The 21012-nt window shown below is 50.4% G+C and overlaps 1 protein-coding gene across 1 annotated transcript; it reads right to left on the bottom strand.

Annotated features, from left to right (window-relative positions):
* Positions 1-12654: 12654 nt before the first annotated feature.
* LOC148773718 (serine/threonine-protein kinase/endoribonuclease IRE2-like) lies at positions 12655-20043 on the bottom strand. The gene is made up of 6 exons (XM_088833058.1): positions 19737-20043; positions 19356-19389; positions 19059-19131; positions 13972-14044; positions 13725-13832; positions 12655-13400 (listed from the first exon to the last, which is right to left on the bottom strand). The coding sequence occupies exons 1-6, from the start codon at positions 20041-20043 to the stop codon at positions 13267-13269; spliced, it is 729 nt and encodes a 242-aa protein (XP_088689184.1). The 3' UTR covers positions 12655-13266.
* Between the last annotated feature and the right edge of the window lie 969 nt (positions 20044-21012).

Raw genomic sequence — 21012 nt, 5'->3', positions numbered from 1 at the left:
ATTGGGTTAGCCAAAGGGTTCCTTTGGTCTTTAGGGAAAGATAAGACACATTTTTCATTTTTACCAAGAACTTTATTGAACAACATATTCATTTTGTTCTACTACCTTCTGCCAATTTTCAGGCAACTTACAACTCATAATTCCATCATCCTAAAACTTTTTATCTGTTTTGAGCAGCGAGGGGCAGAGCGTCACCCCGCAGCCCAGGACCCCCGGCCCCACTCCCACCCCTGGCCACAGGCCTCACCTCCCGCAGCGAGGCCCGGCAGAGCTCCAGGGCGATGTAGTGGAACTGGGGTCCCCGCTCGGTGCAGAAGTAGCGGAGCACATTGGGGTGCCTGTCTGACTCCTGCAGCAGCTGCACCTCCCGCTGGACCAGGCTGAAGCACTCACGGAGGAGCCGCTTGACTGCCACCGCCCGCCCCTCAAACTGTCCCCTGGGTGGAGGTCCAGAGGGCAGCGAAAAGGGAATCGTTGGGATCCACACCCACCTTGGGGGTTCTTTGAAAGAGGGGCTCTCCAAGGGACAGTGGCCACCTCAGCCCAGCTCCTGGCTGCCACTCACCGGAAAACAAAAGTCCCACCAGCCCCGCGGCCTAGGACGTCCTTGGGGTTGAAGGAGATCTTCCCCACCACAGTAAGCTGCTCAGCTGGGGGAGAGGTGAGGGGTTCTCTGGGGGCCTCTGCCCACGGCCACCACCCTGCCCAGTCCAGACCCGCCCCCCCCAACCTCGATCTTTCTCCGGCCTCCTGCTTCCATGTCCCGCCAAGTCTAGTGCCTCAGGCTACTGCTTACCGCAACTGACCTAACCGTGGTGCCCCAGTTTTCTCATCTGCAAAGTGGGACTATGTCAAGGATCCTGCATAATATTACTGTGAGGATTAATGGAAAAAAGGGTTGGGGCGAGGTCTGCTCTGCTGTCCTCTTATCATTTTCCCTCTTCTGGCATTCTGCCCAAGTTTCTTTCCTTTCCCCACCTCCACCAGTTACTAATATACTAAACCCTTTCAACTTAGGTAGTAGCTTCAAATAGGAAAGTGAGTTTTGGCAGCCGGAAGCATGATGAAGGTGAAGGCTGTGGGAGAAAAGACTGTCCTGGGTGGTGGTTGAGGAGCATGGGGAGCAGTGGGCATGTGGATGCTGAACTGTCTAGAATTAGTTCTAGGGTGGTAGGGAGCCCCCGGAAGGCCTTGGCTTCCTGTCCCAAAGGGTGGGGTTGAATTTTCCTGGTGGTCCAGTGGTTAAGAATCTGCCTGCCAGTGCAGGAGGCACGGGTTCGATCCCTGGTTTGGGAAGATGCCACATGCCACAGGACAACTAAACTCACACTCTGCAACTACTGAGCCCATGTGCCTAGAGCCTGTGCTCTGCAAGAAGAGAAGCCACCGCAATGAAAAGCCCATGCACTGCAACTAGAGAGGTAGCCCCCCGCTTGCAGCAACTAGAGGAAGGCCTCAGGAGCAGTGAAGACCCAGCACAGCCAAAAAGAAATAATTTTTTTTTTTAAGAAAGGGTGGGTGGAATTGGCTCAGGTGAATGGAGGACTGGGCGGTTACTGCTCTTCCTTTTGGGTCACCTGGGAGAGACTCCTCACAATGACCCAGGCACGGGGCAGGCTCCTGCTCAGTCCCCAGGGGACCCCATGCACACAGCTAAGTGCATCTTGTGCCTCTAGAGTTGTGTGCCCCTGAGAACACTCTCCCTAGGAAGAGCTGCCAGCTTTAGTCTCTCTAATCAGCTCTAGGAAAAGCAAATGAAAATCAGCGTCAGGGATCTGTGAACAAAGTATTAAGCTGTCCCTCAGCGCTGCTCAAGGTTATTTGCTTAAACACTCTGCCGATGAGATGCAGGCAGCAAGTGAAATGTGTATACCCTGGACTCTCAGGAGTGTGGTCCTGGGGCCTTGCTGGAAGCACATCACACACAGGTTAGCTGGGCCTGTTTCCCCGACAGCTCAGAAAGCAGGGGAAGAGTTGCCGGAAAGCCTGCTCAGCTGGCTCCAGGTGAGGGTCCCTGAGCACTTCCAGCTCCTCTTTTGTACCGCTCTGTACCACTCGCTTGGTTCTGCTGGTTTCCTGTCTTTTTGCATGTCTGCCTCCCCTGCCTGGATGCCCTCGGCATGAGGTGGACACTCACTACGTGCTTTCTGGGTTAGATTCAGAACTAACTCTAGATTCAGGAGGACCCTCGGTGCTGGGAGGGAGGCCAGACTTCTGGCCATGAAGTTCTTAAATGCAGAAATAATGAATCGGGAGGCTCAGTCTGCACACACATATTCACCATCATTTGCTCGGCCTTCTATATCATGAAAACGGAGAAGCAACAAACGCAGGAGAAGTTCTAAAGGAATCAAAAGTCGTCGCATGGTGGGGACGTGATGTGTGGTCAGAATCCCCTCTGAGATCCCCAGGAATATGTGATGCACCGTGTTGCCTCTTTTACACGGGTTGGGAAACCATTCTAGCTGGTTACCTACTTCATGGGCATTCAAACAGAGATACCATCCCGAAGTTGACCTGCTTCTGAGTTCCCGAGCTGCTACTTACTGGCTTTGTGAGTCTGGGGTGGGAGTGTCATGTACCTTTCTGCCTTCAATTTCCTCTTCCATAAAGTCAGCATAATGACAGTATCCACCTTGTGGATATGCGTTCATACATGCACAGTATTTAGAAAGGGCCCGGCGTACAGTAAGTGCTATATAAATGTTAGCTCTCAGTTTTAGCTGGTTCAGGCTTCATTGTGCCCACTTGCCCCTGAATGTACCATGTAGCCAGCAGTCCTGCAGGACACCCTACCAAGCACGTGTAGACATGCTTGCGGAGGTTAAATGGGGCAGGACTCCACTGCAGATTTTGTGAACCACGAAAAGGTCCCGAGGAACATTCCTTTCCCTGCACCGAGAGGAGGACCAAGGGTTCCAAGGTCAGAGTTCCTGACATAGAGGTCTTAAGAACACGTTAGGGGCTGCCACGAGGAGCGGAGGGCTTTTTTGGAGAGTGGTGCTCGAAGCTTTCCTGCCATCTGCCACGTGTGTTTTTTTGACTCTCCCTGCACAAAAGATTTCAATACTCTGGACTCCAAATTGCTGCATATTGAATGGGCAAGTCCCAGCCATTAACTCTGCCTATTCCTCACACCTGCTCAGCACGTATTCACTCTGCATGTATTTATTGAGTTGAGAGTGCTGTCTAAGAATCTCTGGCGGCCAGTGTCAGTCACTAACTCAACAGGTAATTCCTGAGTCAAGCTCTGGGTCCAAATTGCAGCAGTAAGCAAGGCAGGCTTAGCCCAAGCACCTGTTCTCCAGTTTCCCACAGTCCCCACCACTCCCTATTCTCTCTCCTACACGACTGCTTCACTTCTTTGCTTTATCCACCTGACCTACCCGTGAGCATGAGTTTGCAACCCTCCTTTCAGCTTCTAGAATGTGCACCCTGCTTTCTCACATCTCTGAACCTTCACCTGTGCTCTTGGGGCCACCTGGAGGGCTCCTGCTCCACTCTGCCCTGCTCACCTGGGTAATTCCTTCTTCTCTTTGGGATCACAGCCTAGACTTCACTTTGAGGACACTTCCTATGTTCCCACATCGGAGCTCCATGGCCATCCTCTGTGTTCCTACAGCTCCCTGTATCCTTCCATCCCCATCACAGCATTTATCACAGCACTTAATAATTACCTGTCCCTTCCGTGCTTTCCTAGAAGTTATGAAAATACCAAAGTAAAGCTTATTAAAATTTAATGAAAGTAAAAGAAATAGGTTTCTTTTAAAGTGCAGAGGGAACTCAATATTATATAGAGATTGTTACCACTGAGTTTTGTCACTAAATGACTGTGCCCTAGGTGGGGATTTCATTTTCTTGGAGTCTTGTCCTGAAGCACTGATAATACTTTGACTGCTTTTTCATAGTGAGTAAAAAAGTTTGAGTATTTCATGTAACAGGGAGCCTGGATGAACCAGGGTTTGGAATTCAATATCCTCATTTCTCTTCCTCTGTGGGTTAGTGGTACCTACAGACCCACGAGGGGACTGAGGGGATGTCGGGGAAAGGAATTCCATCCCGTCAGTAACTGGGTCTCGCAGACCGTGGTGGTGAGGGACAACCTCGGGATGATGGTGGGAGGAACAGCAAGGTCTTTTGACAAGAACCACCTGGGATGACATGGAGCCTGGGTCATCTGGGGAAAGACTCGGCTTGAGTCAGGAGGTCCAAGGAGGAGTGTTTCAGGGTGCAATGGGTGAGTGTTATGCGGACCCACCCAGAACCAGTAAAGTGACCGGAACTGCAACCTTCAGGGCTCAGGCAACTCTGCAGTGGGGAGCTTTCTACAGGAGCTGAGCCCCCAGGAAGGAAGCTGCTTTCCTCTCAGCACAGGGTTGGGGGGCAAACACAGGGGGAACTTTGGAAGCAGCATGGGAGCATCCCACCAAATATGGGGCGGACTTCAGGCTGAGTTAGCGAGGCAGCAGAGTAGCTCCACGGTAGGAGGCAGTGGCTTGAGCAGTGCCCAAAAAGCAGGCGAGAAGTAGCCTGGACTGACCAATAAAAGCACACGGAATTTCCCCTGGGGCATCCCACAGATTCCAGAGGAAGCTTGAAAGGGCTTCTTTATAGGATGAAATTGAGAGAAGAGAGGAAAAATGTTTAAAAAATAAAAAGCCCTAAAGAGAAAAGGAACCAAAGGGTACCTAGGTAATTTACTATTATTGTTATTATTGCCAAATACGATATTATTTTAACACACACTAATAACATCAGCTTGGCATGATTTAATAATAGTGGTGATGGTAAACCTATTATATGAGGTGATGTAATGGAGCAGGTGTTATCATTCCCACTTGACAGATGAGAAAACTGAAGCTCAGAGGAGTCAAGCAATTTATCAAAATTAACAGTCAGTGGACTTAGATCTATACCAGTTCTATCTGTATCCAGGGTCCCTGAACATAATGACAACAGTAAAAGTGATGGCAAACATTTCTAGAGGGCTCAGCTACACAGCACGACTATTCAAAGTTCTCTCCTATGAACTTATTTAGTGTTGGCTTCCCTGGTGGCTTCGTGGTAAAGAATCCTCCTGCCAAGGCAGGAGACATGGGTTGGATCCCTGGTCAGAAAGACCCCTTTGGAGAAGGAAATGGGAAACCCACTCCGGTCTTGTTGCCTGGGAAATCCCACGGACAGAGGAGCCTGGTGGGCTACAATCCGTGGGGTCGCAAAAGAGTCAGACACAACTTGGCAGCTGAACAACAGCAATCCCACTATAGGGGCTTCCGATAATCTGACTTTGGAGCTAAACCTCCCTTTCTCTTTTCTGTCGCTGACTCTGTCCTTTCCTGTTCACGTGAGCTCACCTTCAGGGTCTTCCAGTGGCTGGCTTTGCTCTGGGGGATTCTGAAGCCTCTTCCGGCTCTGAAGGGTGGCACTGGCGGGCTGGGGCTGAGCATCCTGTGAGATGTCAGAAGGGCCTGCAGGTGGCAGGGGGGCCTGGTGCTGCTGCTTCTCTGCCAACTGCTGCTGCTGCTGCTGAAACATGGGGGCCTAAGAGGGCTCGGCCCTGGCCAGCCCTGCCCCATGATGGGCCCAGAGGCTGTGCCTGAGACGGTCGGTCCCTGGAGCACTGGCATAAAGAGCACAGTATTGAGGGCCCTGGGAGCTGCTAAGAGGAAGGCAGGGGACAGAACTGGACCTGGGTGAGGAAGAAACTCGCTAAGTGGTCTTGGAGAGGAGCAGAGTTCCTTTAGGAAGACTGTAAGATGGACCTGAGGTCAGAGGTGATGGGCTTACCTGCCGCATTAGGAAGAGAATCCATCCTCCCAGGAGGAGAGCAGTGAGACTGGCTGCCAGCAGGTCTTGGGGTCCCAGGCCTGGATACAGCACTGAGGTTTTCTTCTCAGGATGCAGCTCCAGGTCCGGAGGTTCCTCCAGGCTCAGGCTCAGGAGCTGAGGACAAAGGGGCTTTCACTCTTGGCAGCCCCTCCTGCTATGGAACCCCTAACCCTTATTCATCACGCAGTACAAGGCTGGGCTTAGCTGAAGGGGTGGAGAGTGAGTGGTCTACATGATGGCAAATCTGGCACTCTCCGTGGTGCTGAAAATTGTGGTGCCCCAGGAGACCTGGGGTGTCACTAAAAAACCCAGATACTCTTGGACATCACCAAAAAATACTAATATCTACCTCCAGAGATTCTGAATTCAGTGAGCTCCTAGGTGGGCTTCTAGGTGATTCTGATGAGCAACCAGACTTGAGAATCGTGTCATTCTGAGAACAGAGCACGCCTGTTCCTTCTAACCTTGAACGACTAGCGACTCTTGTCCAGTCCTCTCCCAGGAGGGCATACTTTTCTAGTTTTTCCATTTCCATTTTCTCACTTGATAAATCTTTTGCCACCTCTAAGCTGAAGAATAAAAAAACCATGACCTGTGTTTCACAATTTAGATAGCCAATACCATTTTGACACTTGTAACACTTTTTCTGGCAATAACCACAAAAAAAGTTTTTCTTCTGAGAAACTGTGAGGTCAGTTGACCCACCTCAAATGTTATGCCTAGAAGCCTGAGGAAAATGTCCAGGGCTGCCCACCCCTGCGGCATCTCCCCACAGGCCCTCTGCCCATCGAGCACTGACCTCCAAGAAGAGAGTTGGAGCCTGGATGCTTTCTGAGAGTCTGGTCCCAGAAGCCCCACCCCCAGGGGTGGGATGGACTCTCAGCATGGTGGTGTGCAGGACTGGGGGTGGCTCATGGTGTCCTAAGAGGCAGGGATGAGGTCAGTGGGCTGAAGGTGACCTCAGCCTTCTAGCTCAGAAGCTGGGCTCACAGGTCCTTTGAGTTTGGGTGGAAGGGGTCTCACCGATGAGAAGCCAATGGCTAGGGAGGGCCACACTGCCTGAGGGGTATCTGACAGCGGTGCTAGGTGAGCCCTCTCGCTCTCCTGAGACTTGGAGTGTCACCTCCTCTGTGGTGGGGCCATCGGTGGGGGCCAGGGTCAGCCCACGATGCTACGGCAGAAGATGGAGAGTGATGAGTGATGGCAGGGGGCTTCTCTCCTGCCTCATCCCCTCTTTCCAGCCCCTCAGAGGCCCTTTCTCACCACTAGGGCCACCCCAGTGTGAACCAGAGCTTTAGAGACATAGAAGCCAGCTTCATCCTTTCCCACTTTCAGTGTCGTCCTAGTGGGAGAGAGGAAAGGGGAGAAGAATGAGAGAAGGTGGTGAGCAGTCTCAGTCCCATAGTACAGGTGTCCTTATATTGTCCCCGCCCACGCTTACTCTGGCTTGGGTCATGTGACTTGCTTTGGCCAATATGATGATACCAAAGGAGACAATCAGAGGCTTGAGAAACGTTTGTGCATCGGGGCTTGCCTTCTCATAGGGTTCTTTGGAACCCCGAGGCCACCACAAGAGGAAAACCAGGTTACTGTGTAGGGGTATGAGAGACCTTATTTGATACCCATAGGCCAAATAGTCCACTAACTATGAGATAGGTGAGTGAAGTCATTCTAGATTGTCCAGGCTCAGCCAAGCTGCCGGCTGACTGCCCAGACCAGAAGACCACTCAGCTGACCCACAGAACCTTGAAAAATAAGGACTGTTCATTCTGAAACCCTAAATTTTGGGAGTGATTGGTTATATAGCTAAAGCTAATGATACAAACTCTACAGTCATTGCTTCTAAATCTGCTTCTAGCCCAGACCTCTTCCAGGAGCTCAGTTTTCTAAATCTGAACTCATCACTTCGTTCCTTACCTGCTTCTCTTCCTCCTCCCTGCTTCTTCCTCCTATTCCTCCTCCTCCCCTAATTCTTCCTCCAGTGTTCCCTACTTTGAAAACAACAGCACTCGTGTGCTTCCAGAAACCTGAGGGCAATTAGTGACTCCTTGCTCACCATCATCAACCTTTCTAATCACCAAATACTGTCTTTTCCTCTTAATATCCATTAGCCTTCACTTATTTCCACCTCCAGTGTTTCTGTCCTAGTCCAGGATGTCTTCTTCTTTTGCCTGAACTAATGCAATGTTCTGTGCCTGCGTCCTCCCCACAACACTACGATACTCTTTACACTGTAGCCAGTTATCCTTCTGAAATGAAAATATGATCAAATCACTTCTTCATCTAAAACCTGCCAATGGCTTCTCCTTAACCTTATCCTAAACCCTTCAAATGATCTGACAAGATCCCTGTTTAACAGCCTCAGACCTTATCCTCCGCTCAGAGCTGTGCTCCTGCCTTGTTTTGTTAACTTTCTCGGTTTCCTGGCTGCTATGATCTGTCTCTCTCTCATTTCCTCTTCACCCTTTAGGTTTCAACTTGTATGTCCATTCCTCTAGGAAAGTTTCTATGATTGCCTCCTGCCCCCAGTCTTGATTTAAGTGCCCTTTTATACATTCCCATGATACACCATACTTCTCTCATCCCTTATCATACCATAGCATGATTACCTCTTTACACACCTGTCTCTTGCACTAGACTCTGAGATTTCTGTAGATCGGAACACTGGCTATATTACTGTACTCCCAGAGTCTAGCAAGTGATTGCTATGTAGCAAGTGCTCAATTAATATTTGGAGAACCCACTTAATGAATGGATAATCCCTGATTTTCCCAGTCTGTCTCCTGGCTCCCCAAGATGGGGACACTAAGGTATGTGGGGTTATAAGGAAGGGTCATTTTTAAGGTTTTTAAAAATCAATAAACACATGTGCCTGTGTGCTTCGTCTCTTCAGTCATGTTCAACTCTTTGCGACCCTATAGACTGTAGCCCACCAGGCTCCTCTGTCCATGGGATTCTCCAGGCAAGAAATTGGAGTGGGTTCCCATGCCCTCCTCCAGGGGATCTTCCCGACCCAGGGATGGAACTCCCATCTCCTGCATCTCCTGCATTGCAGGCAGATTCTTTACCACTGAGCCGCCAGGAAAGCCCCAGTAAACACATAGTACCTACCGATCAGAACAGATGCCAGCTGTAGCACTGGGGAGCAGACGTGGAGGCCCTTCCTTGGCCAGATTTTACCCTATCAGTTGCTGAGCAGTGAGGCTAGCCGAGGATCCTGGGAGCACATGGTGAGCATGCAGGGCACTGGTTATTTACCAAACTGTGAAATACTGTGACGCTTGGTCCAGCTGTACTGTTGTGTCATGGTTGGACATCACACCTGCCCACTGGACCTGGGCTACACTGGTCAGAATACTTCCAGAAGCTCCTCCCCGGCCCCCAGACATGGGCACTTACAGCAGCTGGGTGCCTAAGGCAGAGAAGTGGGTGGCCGTGTCCTGGGGGCCCGAGGCTGGCAGTCGGATGTGGCCCCAGCGGAGGACAAGGAAGTGCAGGGTGTCTCGAGCCAGTGTGAGGTGGGGTAGCTGGCGCAGGTTCTCCTGGTGCCATGTGTAGACGCCCACCACAGGGACGCCCAAGTCCTGTGTCCACAGCACCGCCCCACTCCCTGGGTCCACGGTCAGCAGCAGGCCCATCCCGCAGGATGCCAGGTAGCTCATGTCTGCCGGGAAAGATGGTTGCAGAGATGTGGTCAGCGAGCCCTGCCCTGAGGCACTTTGGAGCATCTTGGGGTGGGGAAGCTGCTTTGAGGGTGGGCTGTCCGCAGGGCCCCTCAGGTGTGTGGAGGTCAGGTGAGATCACCTGGAGGGTTATCAGGACATGGGAAGTTCACTGGGTCACTTGGATCAGGCTCAGCGGGACAGTTGTGTAAGATGTAGGGGTGAGCTGAGGTCATCCGAAGGCAACTCCGGTGTGCGAATCAGTGCTTGTCACTTAGGATGTGGGGAAGTCAATCATGGTCTGGCTGTTGGTCAGTCAGGGTGGTCTGGACACATGTGGGTAGCATGGGAGTCATTCGGAATGTGAAAGGGGCTCAGTTAGGGGCCTTGTGGGTGTCACCTGTGATGTGCAGGGTCGCCTGTGTGAGTTCTCAGGTGTAATGGTGGAATCAGGGTCTGGAGTGGCTTAGGGCACCTTCGGGGTCATTCAGGCATTTAGGAAGGGTAGTTACTATTATCGGAGAAGGCAATGGCAAGCCACTCCAGTACTGTTGCCTGGAAAATCCCATGGATGGAGGAGCCTGGTAGGCTGCAGTCTGTGGGATCGCTAAGGGTCGGACATGACTGAGCGACTTCACTTTCACTTTTCACTTTCACACATTGGAGAAGGAAATGGCAACCCACTCCAGTGTTCTTGCCTGGAGAATCCCAGGGACGGGGGAGCCTGGTGGGCTTCCATCTATGGGGTCACACAGAGTCGGACACGACTGAAGTGACTTAGCAGCAGCAGCAGTTACTATTATTTTTTTAAACACAACATGATTATATTTCAATACACAACCAGAGTAAATACCGAATACCAGAGTAAATTGATGGCAATAAAATACGGTGTTTCATCTGCATTGCATGACAGATGGCTGACACCCTTAGTTAAAAATGAGTTCTTAGAAACCAGTAACAGAGACATTGATATACTAAAGGAAATGAAGAAAAAAACACCCCAAAACAGAAGGAAATGAAATAACACAAGTGACTCCTTTGGATTAAGCATATATGAAGATGACCGAGCTGAACAATAACAGAAGAAAAGCAATTTCTTTGTAATGTTATATTCAGTTCAGTTCAGTCGCTCAGTCGTGTCCGACTCTTTGCGACCCCATGAATCACAGCACACCAGGCCTCCCTGTCCATCACCAACTCCCGGAGTTCACCCAAACTCATGTCCGTCGAGTCGGTGATGCCATCCAGCCATCTCATTCTCTGTCATCCCCGTCTCCTCCCACCCCCAATCCCTCCTAGCATCAGACTCTTTTCCAGTGAGTCAACTCGTCGCATGAGGTGGCCAAAGTATTGGCATTTCAGCTTTAGCATCAGTCCTTCCATTGAACACCCAGGACTGATCTCCTCTAGAATGGACTGGTTGGATTTCCTTGCAGTCCAAGGAACTCTCAAGAGTCTTCTCCAGCACCACAGTTCAAAAGCATCAATTCTTCGGCGATCAGCTTTCTTCACAGTCCAACTCTCACATCCATACATGACCACGGGAAAAACCACAGCCTTGACTAGATGGACCTTGGTTGGCAAAGTAATGTCTCTGCTTTTTAATATGCTATCTAGGTTGGTCATTACTTTCCTTCCAAGGAGTAAGCGTCTTTTAATTTCATGGCTGCAATCAGCATCCGCAGTGATTTTCGAGCCCAAAAAAATAAAGTCTGACACTGTTTCCACTGTTTCCCCATCTATTTCCCATGAAGTGATGGGACCAGATGCCATGATCTTCGTTTTCTGAATGTTGAGCTTCAAGCCAACCTTTTCATCCTCCTCTTTCACTTCCATCAAGAGGCCTTTGAGTTCCTCTTCACTTTCTGCCATAAGGGTGGTATCATCTGCATATCTGAGGTTATTGATATTTCTCTCAGCAATCTTGATTCCAGCTTGTGCTTCTTCCAGCCCAGCGTTCCTCATGATGTACTCTGCATATAAGTTAAATAAGCAGGGTGACAATATACAACCTTGACGTACTCCTTTTCCTATTTGGAACCAGTCTGTTGTTCCATGTCCAGTTCTAACTGTTGCTTCCTGACCTGCATACAGGTTTCTCGAGAGGCAGGTCAGGTGGTCTGATATTCCCATCTCTTTCAGAATGTTCCACAGTTTGTTGTGATCCACACAGTCAAAGGCTTTGGCATAGTCAATGAAGCAGAAATAGATGTTTTTCTGGAACTCTCTTGCTTTCTCCATGATCCAGCAGATGTTGGCAATTTGATCTCTGGTTCCTCTGCCTTTTCTAAAACCTGCTTGAACATCTGGAAGTTCACGGTTCACATATTACTGAAGCCTGGCTTGGAGAATTTTGAGCATGACTTTACTAGCGTGTGAGATGAGTGCAATTGTGCAGTAGTTTGAGCATTCTTTGGCATTTCCTTTCTTTGGGATTGGAATGAAGACTGACCTTTTCCAGTCCTGTGGCCATTGCTGAGTTTTCCAAATTTGCTGGCATATTGAGTGCAGCACTTTCACAGAATCATCTTTCAGGATTTGAAATAGCTCAATTGGAATTCCATCACCTCCACTAGCTTTGTTCATAGTGATGCTCTCTAAGGCCCACTTGACTTCACATTCCAAGATGTCTGGCTCCAGGTGAGTGATCACGCCATCGTGATTATCTTCGTCGTGAAGATCTTTTTTGTGCAGTTCTTCTGTGTATTCTTGCCACCTCTTCTTAATATATTCTGCTTCTGTTAGGTCCATACCATTTCTGTCCTTTATAGAGCCCATCTTTGCATGAAATGTTCCCTTGATATCTCTAATTTTCTTGAAAAGATCTCGTTTTTCCTATTCTGTTGTTTTCCTCTATTTCTTTGCATTGATCGCTGAGGAAGGCTTTCCTATCTCTCCTAGATATTCTTTGGAACTCTGCATTCAGATGCTTATATCTTTCCTTTTCTCCTTTGCTTTTCGCTTCTCTTCTTTTCACAGCTATTTGTAAGGCCTCCTCAGACAGCCATTTTGCTTTTTTGCATTTCTTTTCCATGGGGATGGTCTTGGTCCCTGTCTCCTGTACAATGTCACGAACCTCCATCCAGAGTTCATCAGGCACTCTATCTATCAGATCTAGTCCCTTAAATCTATTTCTTACTTCCACTGTATAATCATAAGGGATTTGATTTAGGTCATATCTGAATGGTCTAGTGGTTTTCCCTACTTTCTTCAATTTCAGTCTGAATTTGGCAATAAGGAGTTCATGATCTGAGCCATAGTCAGCTCCTGGTCTTGTTTTTGCTAACTGTATAGAGCTTCTCCATCTTTGGCTGCAAAGAATATAATCAAATATTACCCAAGATTAAAAATCTAACATTTGTACAGTTTCAGGAAGCATACCCACATAGGGAAGGGCAGTCATTATATCAAGGGGGGGTGGTGACTCTGGGGGTGGTCACTCAGGGTCATCTCTCAGGGACCTGTCAACACTGGGGGTCAGTTGGGACACGCGGGGACTGCTCAGGTGTGCAGAGGTTGCTTGGGGGTCACTTGGGGTCTGGGGAGCACCCAGGGTGACCTGGCTGGGCTCACTACAAGTGTGAAGGAGTCAAGATGCTGAAAGCTTCTCAGGGTACAGGAGGGTCAGAGTGTGCGCGTTGAGTTGGTGACCTAGGCTGTCCATCAGGAGGGTGTCATTCAGTATGTGGGATCCCTCAGGGGGTCAGATGGGTCTGAATGTGGTGGGGTTTGATCATGGATGCCACTCAGGGTTCCTCGAGTTGGGGACCTTGTTCTAAGGTGGGGCCAGGGCAGGGAGACACTCACATTTACCAGGTGAGCCATCCACGGGGGGTGCAGAGTAGCGGCGGAAGGTGGTGTTCCAGCGCAGGGTTGGGGTCCTGGGGTCGTGCATGGTGACTGTGTACTCTGGGGACACCAAAGAATCAGGGTTACCAGGAATGCCTATATGATGCTCCTCCACCCCGACCCAGGCGACCTCATTTTGTGGAGGCAGGGGCTTCCCTGAACACCCAGCCTGCAGGCCAAAGTCTGTGAGCATCACCATGGACGAACCAAGTTTGTTTTGTTACTGCCATGTCCCTGGCTCCTTGTTCAGTGCTCAGTGACGAGTTTGTTGACTGACAGAGTGATTGACTGGCCCGAACTCAGCGTGGAGAGCAATTGCCAGACCTGGGCAGAGCCAAAGCAGGGACTGTCCAGAGCTTGGGGAGCAGCTGGGGTCTGACTCACGTGTCCGGCCGATGTAGAGGCGGGGGGTAGAGGGTTGCTCTGTGGTCAGCGTCTTCTGCGTCTTCCCTGACTCAGGGTCCACCACAAACCAGGCATCCTGCTTCCGGCCTGTGGAGGTGGGAAGGGTGCCCACTCTCTAGATGACCTGGGGAGGGTGTGCAACCTGTCTGCACCGTGCCCCTCTGGCCTGGCCAGACCTCGGTCCCGTCCCTGCTGGACTAGGACCCCAGGCTGGAGGGATGCTTACCTGTGTAGAAGACACCATCAGAGCTGCGACACGGGGAGGCGTGAACCAGCTCAGGGATGGTGAAGGGCAGCCTCTAGGGAGCAGGAAGAGCAGAGAAACACATGCAACCTATTTACTGGGCACAACGATGATCATATCCATTTCCCGAGAGGCTGAGTAATTTGGCTAATGTCACACAGCTGTAAGTAGCAGAGCCGGCTTCCAGAACCCACACAATTAACCACTCTGCTACACCTCTGAAGGAGCTGCAGTAAATCCCACCCCCAGCTCCAAGATGCCACCTGATCATGCGCTCCTGGACTAACAACCTCAGAAACACTCACTGAGACTTGAAAATTTCAGTGGCCATGACGGCCTCGGAGATGCTGGGGAATTGTGCCAGATTAAGGGACACCCAGGAGAAAAGCCTGGCTTCCTTGGTGGCTCAGATGGTAGAGAATCTGCCTGCAATGCAGGAGACCAGGGTTCGATCCCTGGGTTGGGAAGATCCCCTGGAGAAGGGCATGGCAATCTGCTTCAATATTCGTGCCTGTGAAATCCCATGGATAGAGGAGCCAGTGGGCTACAGTTCATGGGGTTGCAAAGAGTTGGACACGACTTAGTGACTGACACTGTCACTTTCAAGAAACATAAGGACCAGATGCAAGGGGTGATCTTGGTTCAAGGTCTGGGCTGAAAACAATAAAGCACACCACTGGGACACTTGACAAAATTAATACGGGACTTCTCTGGTGGTCCAGTGGTTAAGAATCCACCTGCCAATGCAGAGGATACGGGTTTGATCCCTGGTCTGGGAAGATCCCACATGCCCCACAGTAACTAAGCCCGTACACTGTAACACCTGAGCCTGAGCACTCTGGAGCCTGTGAGAGGCAACTAGAGAGCAGCCCCCGCTTGCCACACAGCCAGAACCAAATAACGAATCAAATAAAGTACTTTACAAATGAAACATTAACATGGACTGTGGATGAGATAATACTATTGCCTCAATGTTCAATCTCCTGATTTTGAGAATTTAAACAACTCAGGTTGTGTAGGAGAAAGTCCTTGTTTAGGACTACACAACGATGCTTTAGGAATAAAGGGGCAGAATGTCTGCAACTCTTTCTCAAAGAGCTCAGGAAAAGAAATTGTATATATACACATGTAATAGTATCTATCTGTATCTATAGATACACACATGTGGAATATTATCTATCTATATCTACTAGGATAGAATAATATCAATTTTATATATACATGTTTAATATTATCTATCTATATCTATTAAGATAGAAAAATATAAATTTTATATATATGAAAGTGAAAGTGCAAGTCACTCAGTCATGTCCGACTCTTTGCAATCCCATTGACAGTCCATGGAGTTCTCCAGGCCAGAATACTGGAGTGGGTAGCCTTTCCCTTCTCCAGGGGATATTCCCAACCTAGGGGTCGAACCCAGGTCTCTTGCATTGCAGGTGGATTCTTTACCAGCTGAGTCACAAGGGAAGCCCAAGAATACTGGAGTGGGTAGCCTATCGCTCTCCACCTGATCTTCCCGACCCAGGAACTGAACCGGGGTCTCCTGCATTGCAGGCAGATTCTTTACCAACTATCAGGGAAGCCCTTTATACACATACATACATAAATATATATATATATACACACACACACACATACATGTAATATTATCTACTATATCTATCTACTAAGAGAGAATAATAAAGTGAAAGTGATGTTAAAAAAATCGATGCAGCTGTGTAAAGGGAAAAAACAGTTGCTCTGTACTATCCTTGCATTTTTTCCTTAGGTTTGAAACTATATCAAAGTGAAAAAAAAAATCCCCAAACTCCACATACAGAGCTCTTAGACGACAGCGCCCCAGGCACAAACAAGCGCTGAGTCAGGATGGACCACACAAGAAGGCAATACGACCGACAGCTGGCGTGTAAGGTTAGCGCGGTGATGGGACAGCGCGGAAGCCGAGGGCACCTGACGCAGGTGTGAAGGACGGAAGGGCTGGAGGAAGACGCTCAGTGGCGCGTTCATTCGCTCAGTCATTTCACCTGTTACTAGCTGGGTTGCTGGGGCCCAAGCGCCTTTCTGCACAGAGTTACGTTTCTGGTGTGTGTGATCATGAACAAAAACACATAAACGACTGCCGGGCAGTGGTAACTGTCATTAAAACAAACTCAGAAAACCAGGATAGAGAGTGATTAGAGACGCTGTTTCACATAGGGAGGCTAGAGAGTGAGAACTCAAGCCGAGGGAGCAGTGAGGCTCAGGAGCATGTGGAGGGCAGAGGGACAGAATGCTGAGACCACCAGCAGGGCCCCCTGCTGACGAGCCCAAGTGGCACGTCTGAGGAACAGCCAGGAAGCCAGCGCACTGGGAGTCGAATGGAGACGGGCAGACGGAAGTGGAGGCGAGCTGGAGGCGAGATCAAGGGCTGGAAAGGACTTTGCGGTTTAAACTGGGCCTTGGGGGATGAATAGGAACCAGCGTGGGGAAGGCGAGCATGTTCCACAAATATTCTGGTTCTCCTTCTGGGCTCCTGGTAAGATTACCCATCTTTTGTGCTTAAAGTGGGCACAGCCATGAAACCCACTTTAGCCGAAGGGAGGGAGCATGTCACTTGCCGCACTCTTTGGTGTGGGAGAAGCCCAGGTTGAGACGGCGCATCGGACAGCTTGGGTCTGCTGTGGACAGGGCCCCCGAGGACCCACGTGGGTCACACGGTGTGAGCAGGAGAGCAAGCCCTATGGATCCACGGGGATATGTGTGCTGTTACTGCAGCAACCTGGAACCCAGGCAGTCTGGAACCCAATGGGGAAAATCTAGGTGAAGCCCCAGAGCTGGCATATTCAGGAAATTAATCAGTGTGAGTGTGCGCACGTGTGTGTGCACATAGGTGCCCATGGGCGAGTGAAGATGCTGCCCGAGTGAGCTGGTCCTGATGTGCTTTGTTGGGGCAACTGGACTTCATCCCAGAGGCAGGGGAGTGATGTCACCGACAGCCACACCTGCCCCATAAGACCCGATGGCGGACACACAGCTGGATGAACAGGAGGTCTGCTCTCTGCCTCTCTCCAGGGAGACATACTCGTGTGGATTCCATCAATGGGTGCCACGTGCTCTGGCTTCCAGTGGGGCTGGGATAAGGGAAGGGCCAGGAACAGGGGGAGGGTGACTCTGGTGTGACTCCCAGAGTCATCGTGGACTGGCTGTGCCTCTCCCCCAAAGGCCTCCTGTCACATGGTCCTCTCCCCAAACCCCTTCCAGCTCCAGGTAGTGATAACTGCTTCCCCCATCGGCTTAGAGCTGATAAATAGCACCCCACGGTACAGGTCATAGGATTCGGCACCCTGCCTTCCAGTCTCCTACCCTCAGCCCCGTGGCTAGCTCAGCTGATAAAGAATTCGCTTGCAAAGAAGGATACCCCAGTTCAACTCCTAGGTCGGGAAGATCCCCTGGAGAAGGGATAGGCTACCCATTCCAGATTCTTGGACTTCTCTGGTGGCTCAAATGGTAAAGAATCTACCTGCAATGAGGAAGACCTGGGTTCTATCCCTGGGTTGGGAAGATCCCCTGGAAGAGGGCATGGCAACCCACTCTAGTACTATTTGGGCAAACTTCAGGAGATGTTTCGGAGAGATGGCGAGGGACAGACAGGCCTGGCCTGCTGCAGTCCATGGGGTCGCAAAGAGTCAGACACGACTGAACAACAACACTAGGCCCCCATCTTTGTAAGTAACCCCATTAATAAAACGTCCTTCAGCTCTCCAGTCGGAGTGTGCTGTCTGTTTGCTGGGGCCTGCCTGTTGGACACACCATAGACACACCAACATTTCTTATCAATTCAGTTTCCTAATCACAGAGTAAGCCCATCCTGGCAGGCCTCCCACAGCAGTCAGAGCTCTGACACGGCTGGCCTCTGCGCTTGGCCACGTGACCAGCTTTGGCTAATGAGACATTAGTGAATGTAATACAGGCAGCCTCCACATCCAGGGGTTCTGCACCCACAGATTCAACCAATTGCAGATTGAAAATATTTTTTTGGAAAAAAAAAAAAAAGCTTCAGAAAGTTCCAAAAAGCAAAACTTGACCTTGCTGCACACCTGGCAACTGCTTACATGACATTTACATTGTATTAGGTCTTAGAAGTAATCTAAGATGGTTTAAAGTATATGCGAGGGTATCTTTAGGTTATATGCAAATACTGTGCTGTTTTACATAAAGGATTTGAGCACCCTCTGATTTTGGTGGTGGGAGCTTGACCTGGAACTAATCCTCTGTGGATACTAAGGGATAAGAGAATAAGCAAAGCCTGAAAACTGCTCATGCCCTGGCCTTGCCCCCTCCTGCCACTTCTGATTCCCTTGTTGATACCATGTGAACAAGTCCAGGCTTGTCTGCTTAAAGATGAGAGACCCCTGTCCCAGTGGCCCCTGTCAAAAGCCAGCCAACTACCAACCAGCTTTCAGAAAAAGAGCCAGCTGACCGACAGCTGACCACAGATGCTTGAGCAAGACCACCCGGATGAGTCCAGCCTCAACTGTCATCCCACGAAAATGAGTTAAATTGTCTGCATTTAAAGTTTGAGTTTGGGGGCAACCTCTTATTTAGCAAAAGGTAACTGATACACGGGCTTCCCAGCAGTAAAGAATCCACTGGCCATTGTAGGAGATGTAAATTCGACCCCTGAGTAGGGAGGATCCCCTGGAGAAGGGCATGGCAACCCACTCCAGTACTCTTGCCTGAGAATCCCATGGACAGAGGAGCCTGGTGGGCTACAGTCTGTGATGTTGCAAAGAGTAGGACATGACAGCAACTAAACAACAACTAATACATAGGTCTCCCCTAAAAACCCTCAGAGCCCCTGGAGAAGCTCCTGACACTCTCAGAGACCTGACAGTCAGCCTTCTGTACAGATACAGCCAGAGTCAATCCCACTCCCAACCTCGACAGGCCCCTCCAGACAGCCTTGCCCTACTGCTCTCAGACTTTATCCTCCACAGGACACTCAGATTCTGGCCCTACAGCCCCCTCAGTACCCTGGCTAACAGAAGTCCTGATCCTTGCCCATCCAAGCACAGTACGAAACATACCATTAATCCTTGTTGTTTCTGGGTCCCCAAGATGTACAGGCTGCCATCAGCTGGGTCTGAGAGAAAGACTGTCCTGTGGGGCAGAGGAACGGGGGAAGGTTCGTTCATGCCTCCTGATCCCAAGAGGGCCCCTTCCCTCCAACTTCCCTGCCAGTAGGAGCCCACCCCTGGGAGGAGGCACCACAGAGCTCCAGACCCGAATTTCTTCCCTTCCTTCCAGCCCACCTGCCCCTCCAGGGAACCCTGGCTTCCCCATCTCCCAGCTGTCCGTGCTTTGAGAGAGCGTAGTCCACTTACTCTGTGACGTACGTTGGCCCCTGGATGATGGGATCTGCAGGGACAATGACATGACCATGAGCAGTCCCCTCCAGACTCTCCATTGAAAGGCATACCTCACATTGGTACTTACCATGTGCCGGACACCAAGCAAGCATTCTGTCATGAGTGTAATGTAATACCTCTCCTGTAGGTAGGGTCGTTACCCTTGGCCCCATTTTACAGGTGAGGACATTGAGGCTCAGAGAGGTGAAGTGACTTTTCCAAGGCCACACAGCCTGGGTAAGTGGTAAAGCTGACTGAAGACACCTGAGTTTTGGATTCTAGACCCCATGCTCTTATCCTGAGGTGACCTCCCCCAGCTCGAGGTCCAAGGAGTGAGGAGTGACAGTCTTTCTTTACCATCTTTCAGCGTCCACTTCAAGTCTCCTGTCTGCTTGCTCAGTGCGTGGAGACTTCCATCCGGGGTGGACACAAACAGGAGGTTCTCTGGCGTGAAGCTCTGAACCTGCAGTGGAAACAAGGCCACCTCTCCTGAGAGGCCTGGGACCACCCTAGTCCTTTCAGGCAGGGACTCCCTCTCCCCCAGAGGGAAGCAGAAAGAAGGATGGATGATTGGGAAAGCTGCTGGCTCTACCCCCTGATCTCCAAGACCCTGGAGAGGGGTGACAGAGGGAACTGGGAGCCTGGCTCCTTTACAAAAGGACATCAGTGACTCTTAAGAGACTGATGTTTTATTAAAAAATTTTCTTTGGCTTAGCTGGATTTTAGTTGCAGCATGAGAGCTTCCCTGGTAGCTCAGTCAGTAAAGAATCTGCCTACAATGCAGGAGACTCAGATTCAACCCCTGGGTCAGGAAGATCTCCTGGAGAAGGAAATGGCAACCCACTCCAGTATTCTTGCCTGGAGAATTCCACAGACAGAGGAGACTGGAGGATTATAGTCCACGGGGTTGAAAGAGTTGGACATGAGTGAGTGACTAACACATTCACTTTCACTTGAGGGCTCTTGGTTTGGTACGCAGGATCTAGTTCTCTGATCAGGGATTGAACCCAGGCCCCCTGCATTGGGAGCAGAGTCTTCAGCACTGCACCACCACAGGAGTCCAGCAAACGGTGCTATTACTCTTACCACTGTACAGGTGAAGGAGACTAAGGCTCAGTAAAGTTAGGTAATCAGCCTAAAGCCACACAGATAAACAGCAGGACTGGGACTTGAACCACCGTCTCTCTGGTTCCAGCAACTGGTCCCTTTCTCCTTGGCTTCACTGTCTGCCTCTCTGGGGATGACCCATTCTGCGCCCCCGCCCCCTAAACCGGCCCAGCTACTTTTGGTGCCAGCCTCCAGGGGGCCCCCTGGACCAAGGCTGGGGGTGGCCACGATAGGGAGGCTGGCGCTGCCCTAGTGCCTGGGCCCCGCTGGGCTAACTCACCTGCTCCAGCCCTTCCTTGAGCAAACAGGGTGGGGCCGAACTCCTAGCAGGAACTCTAACATCCGGGTAGCCCTGCCGCACCTCTGCAAAGGCCACATCCTGCCCCCGGACCCTCAGGTTTGGGGGCAAGCCAATGGTTTTGGAGTAGAGTCAGGAAGCTGCCTCTGAGCCCTCTCTTTTCCCGCCCTGTTTTGTGATCTGCCACATGGCAGGAGGGAGACTGTCCTGGGCAAGAAGCTGCAGACT

Source organism: Moschus berezovskii, chromosome 27 (genome assembly GCF_049115385.1).
Source record: "Moschus berezovskii isolate FMDL1 chromosome 27, NW_MosBer_1.0, whole genome shotgun sequence".
In the NCBI taxonomy this organism is placed as follows: domain Eukaryota; kingdom Metazoa; phylum Chordata; class Mammalia; order Artiodactyla; family Moschidae; genus Moschus; species Moschus berezovskii.
This window is presented reverse-complemented; position numbering and strand designations above follow the sequence as displayed.

What these genes read in the sequence shown, in the direction of transcription:
- LOC148773718 (XM_088833058.1), bottom strand. Translation starts at nt 20,043, where the DNA reads ATGTCCTTTTGTAAAGGAGCCAGGCTCCCAGTTCCCTCTGTCACCCCT. An exon ending in GAAGTGGACGCTGAAAGATG is followed by an intron (nt 19,390 to 19,736) that starts GTAAAGAAAGAC and finishes TTGTCCCTGCAG; the next exon opens with ATCCCATCATCCAGGGGCCA. An exon ending in GGGCCAACGTACGTCACAGA is followed by an intron (nt 19,132 to 19,355) that starts GTAAGTGGACTA and finishes TCTGCCCCACAG; the next exon opens with GACAGTCTTTCTCTCAGACC.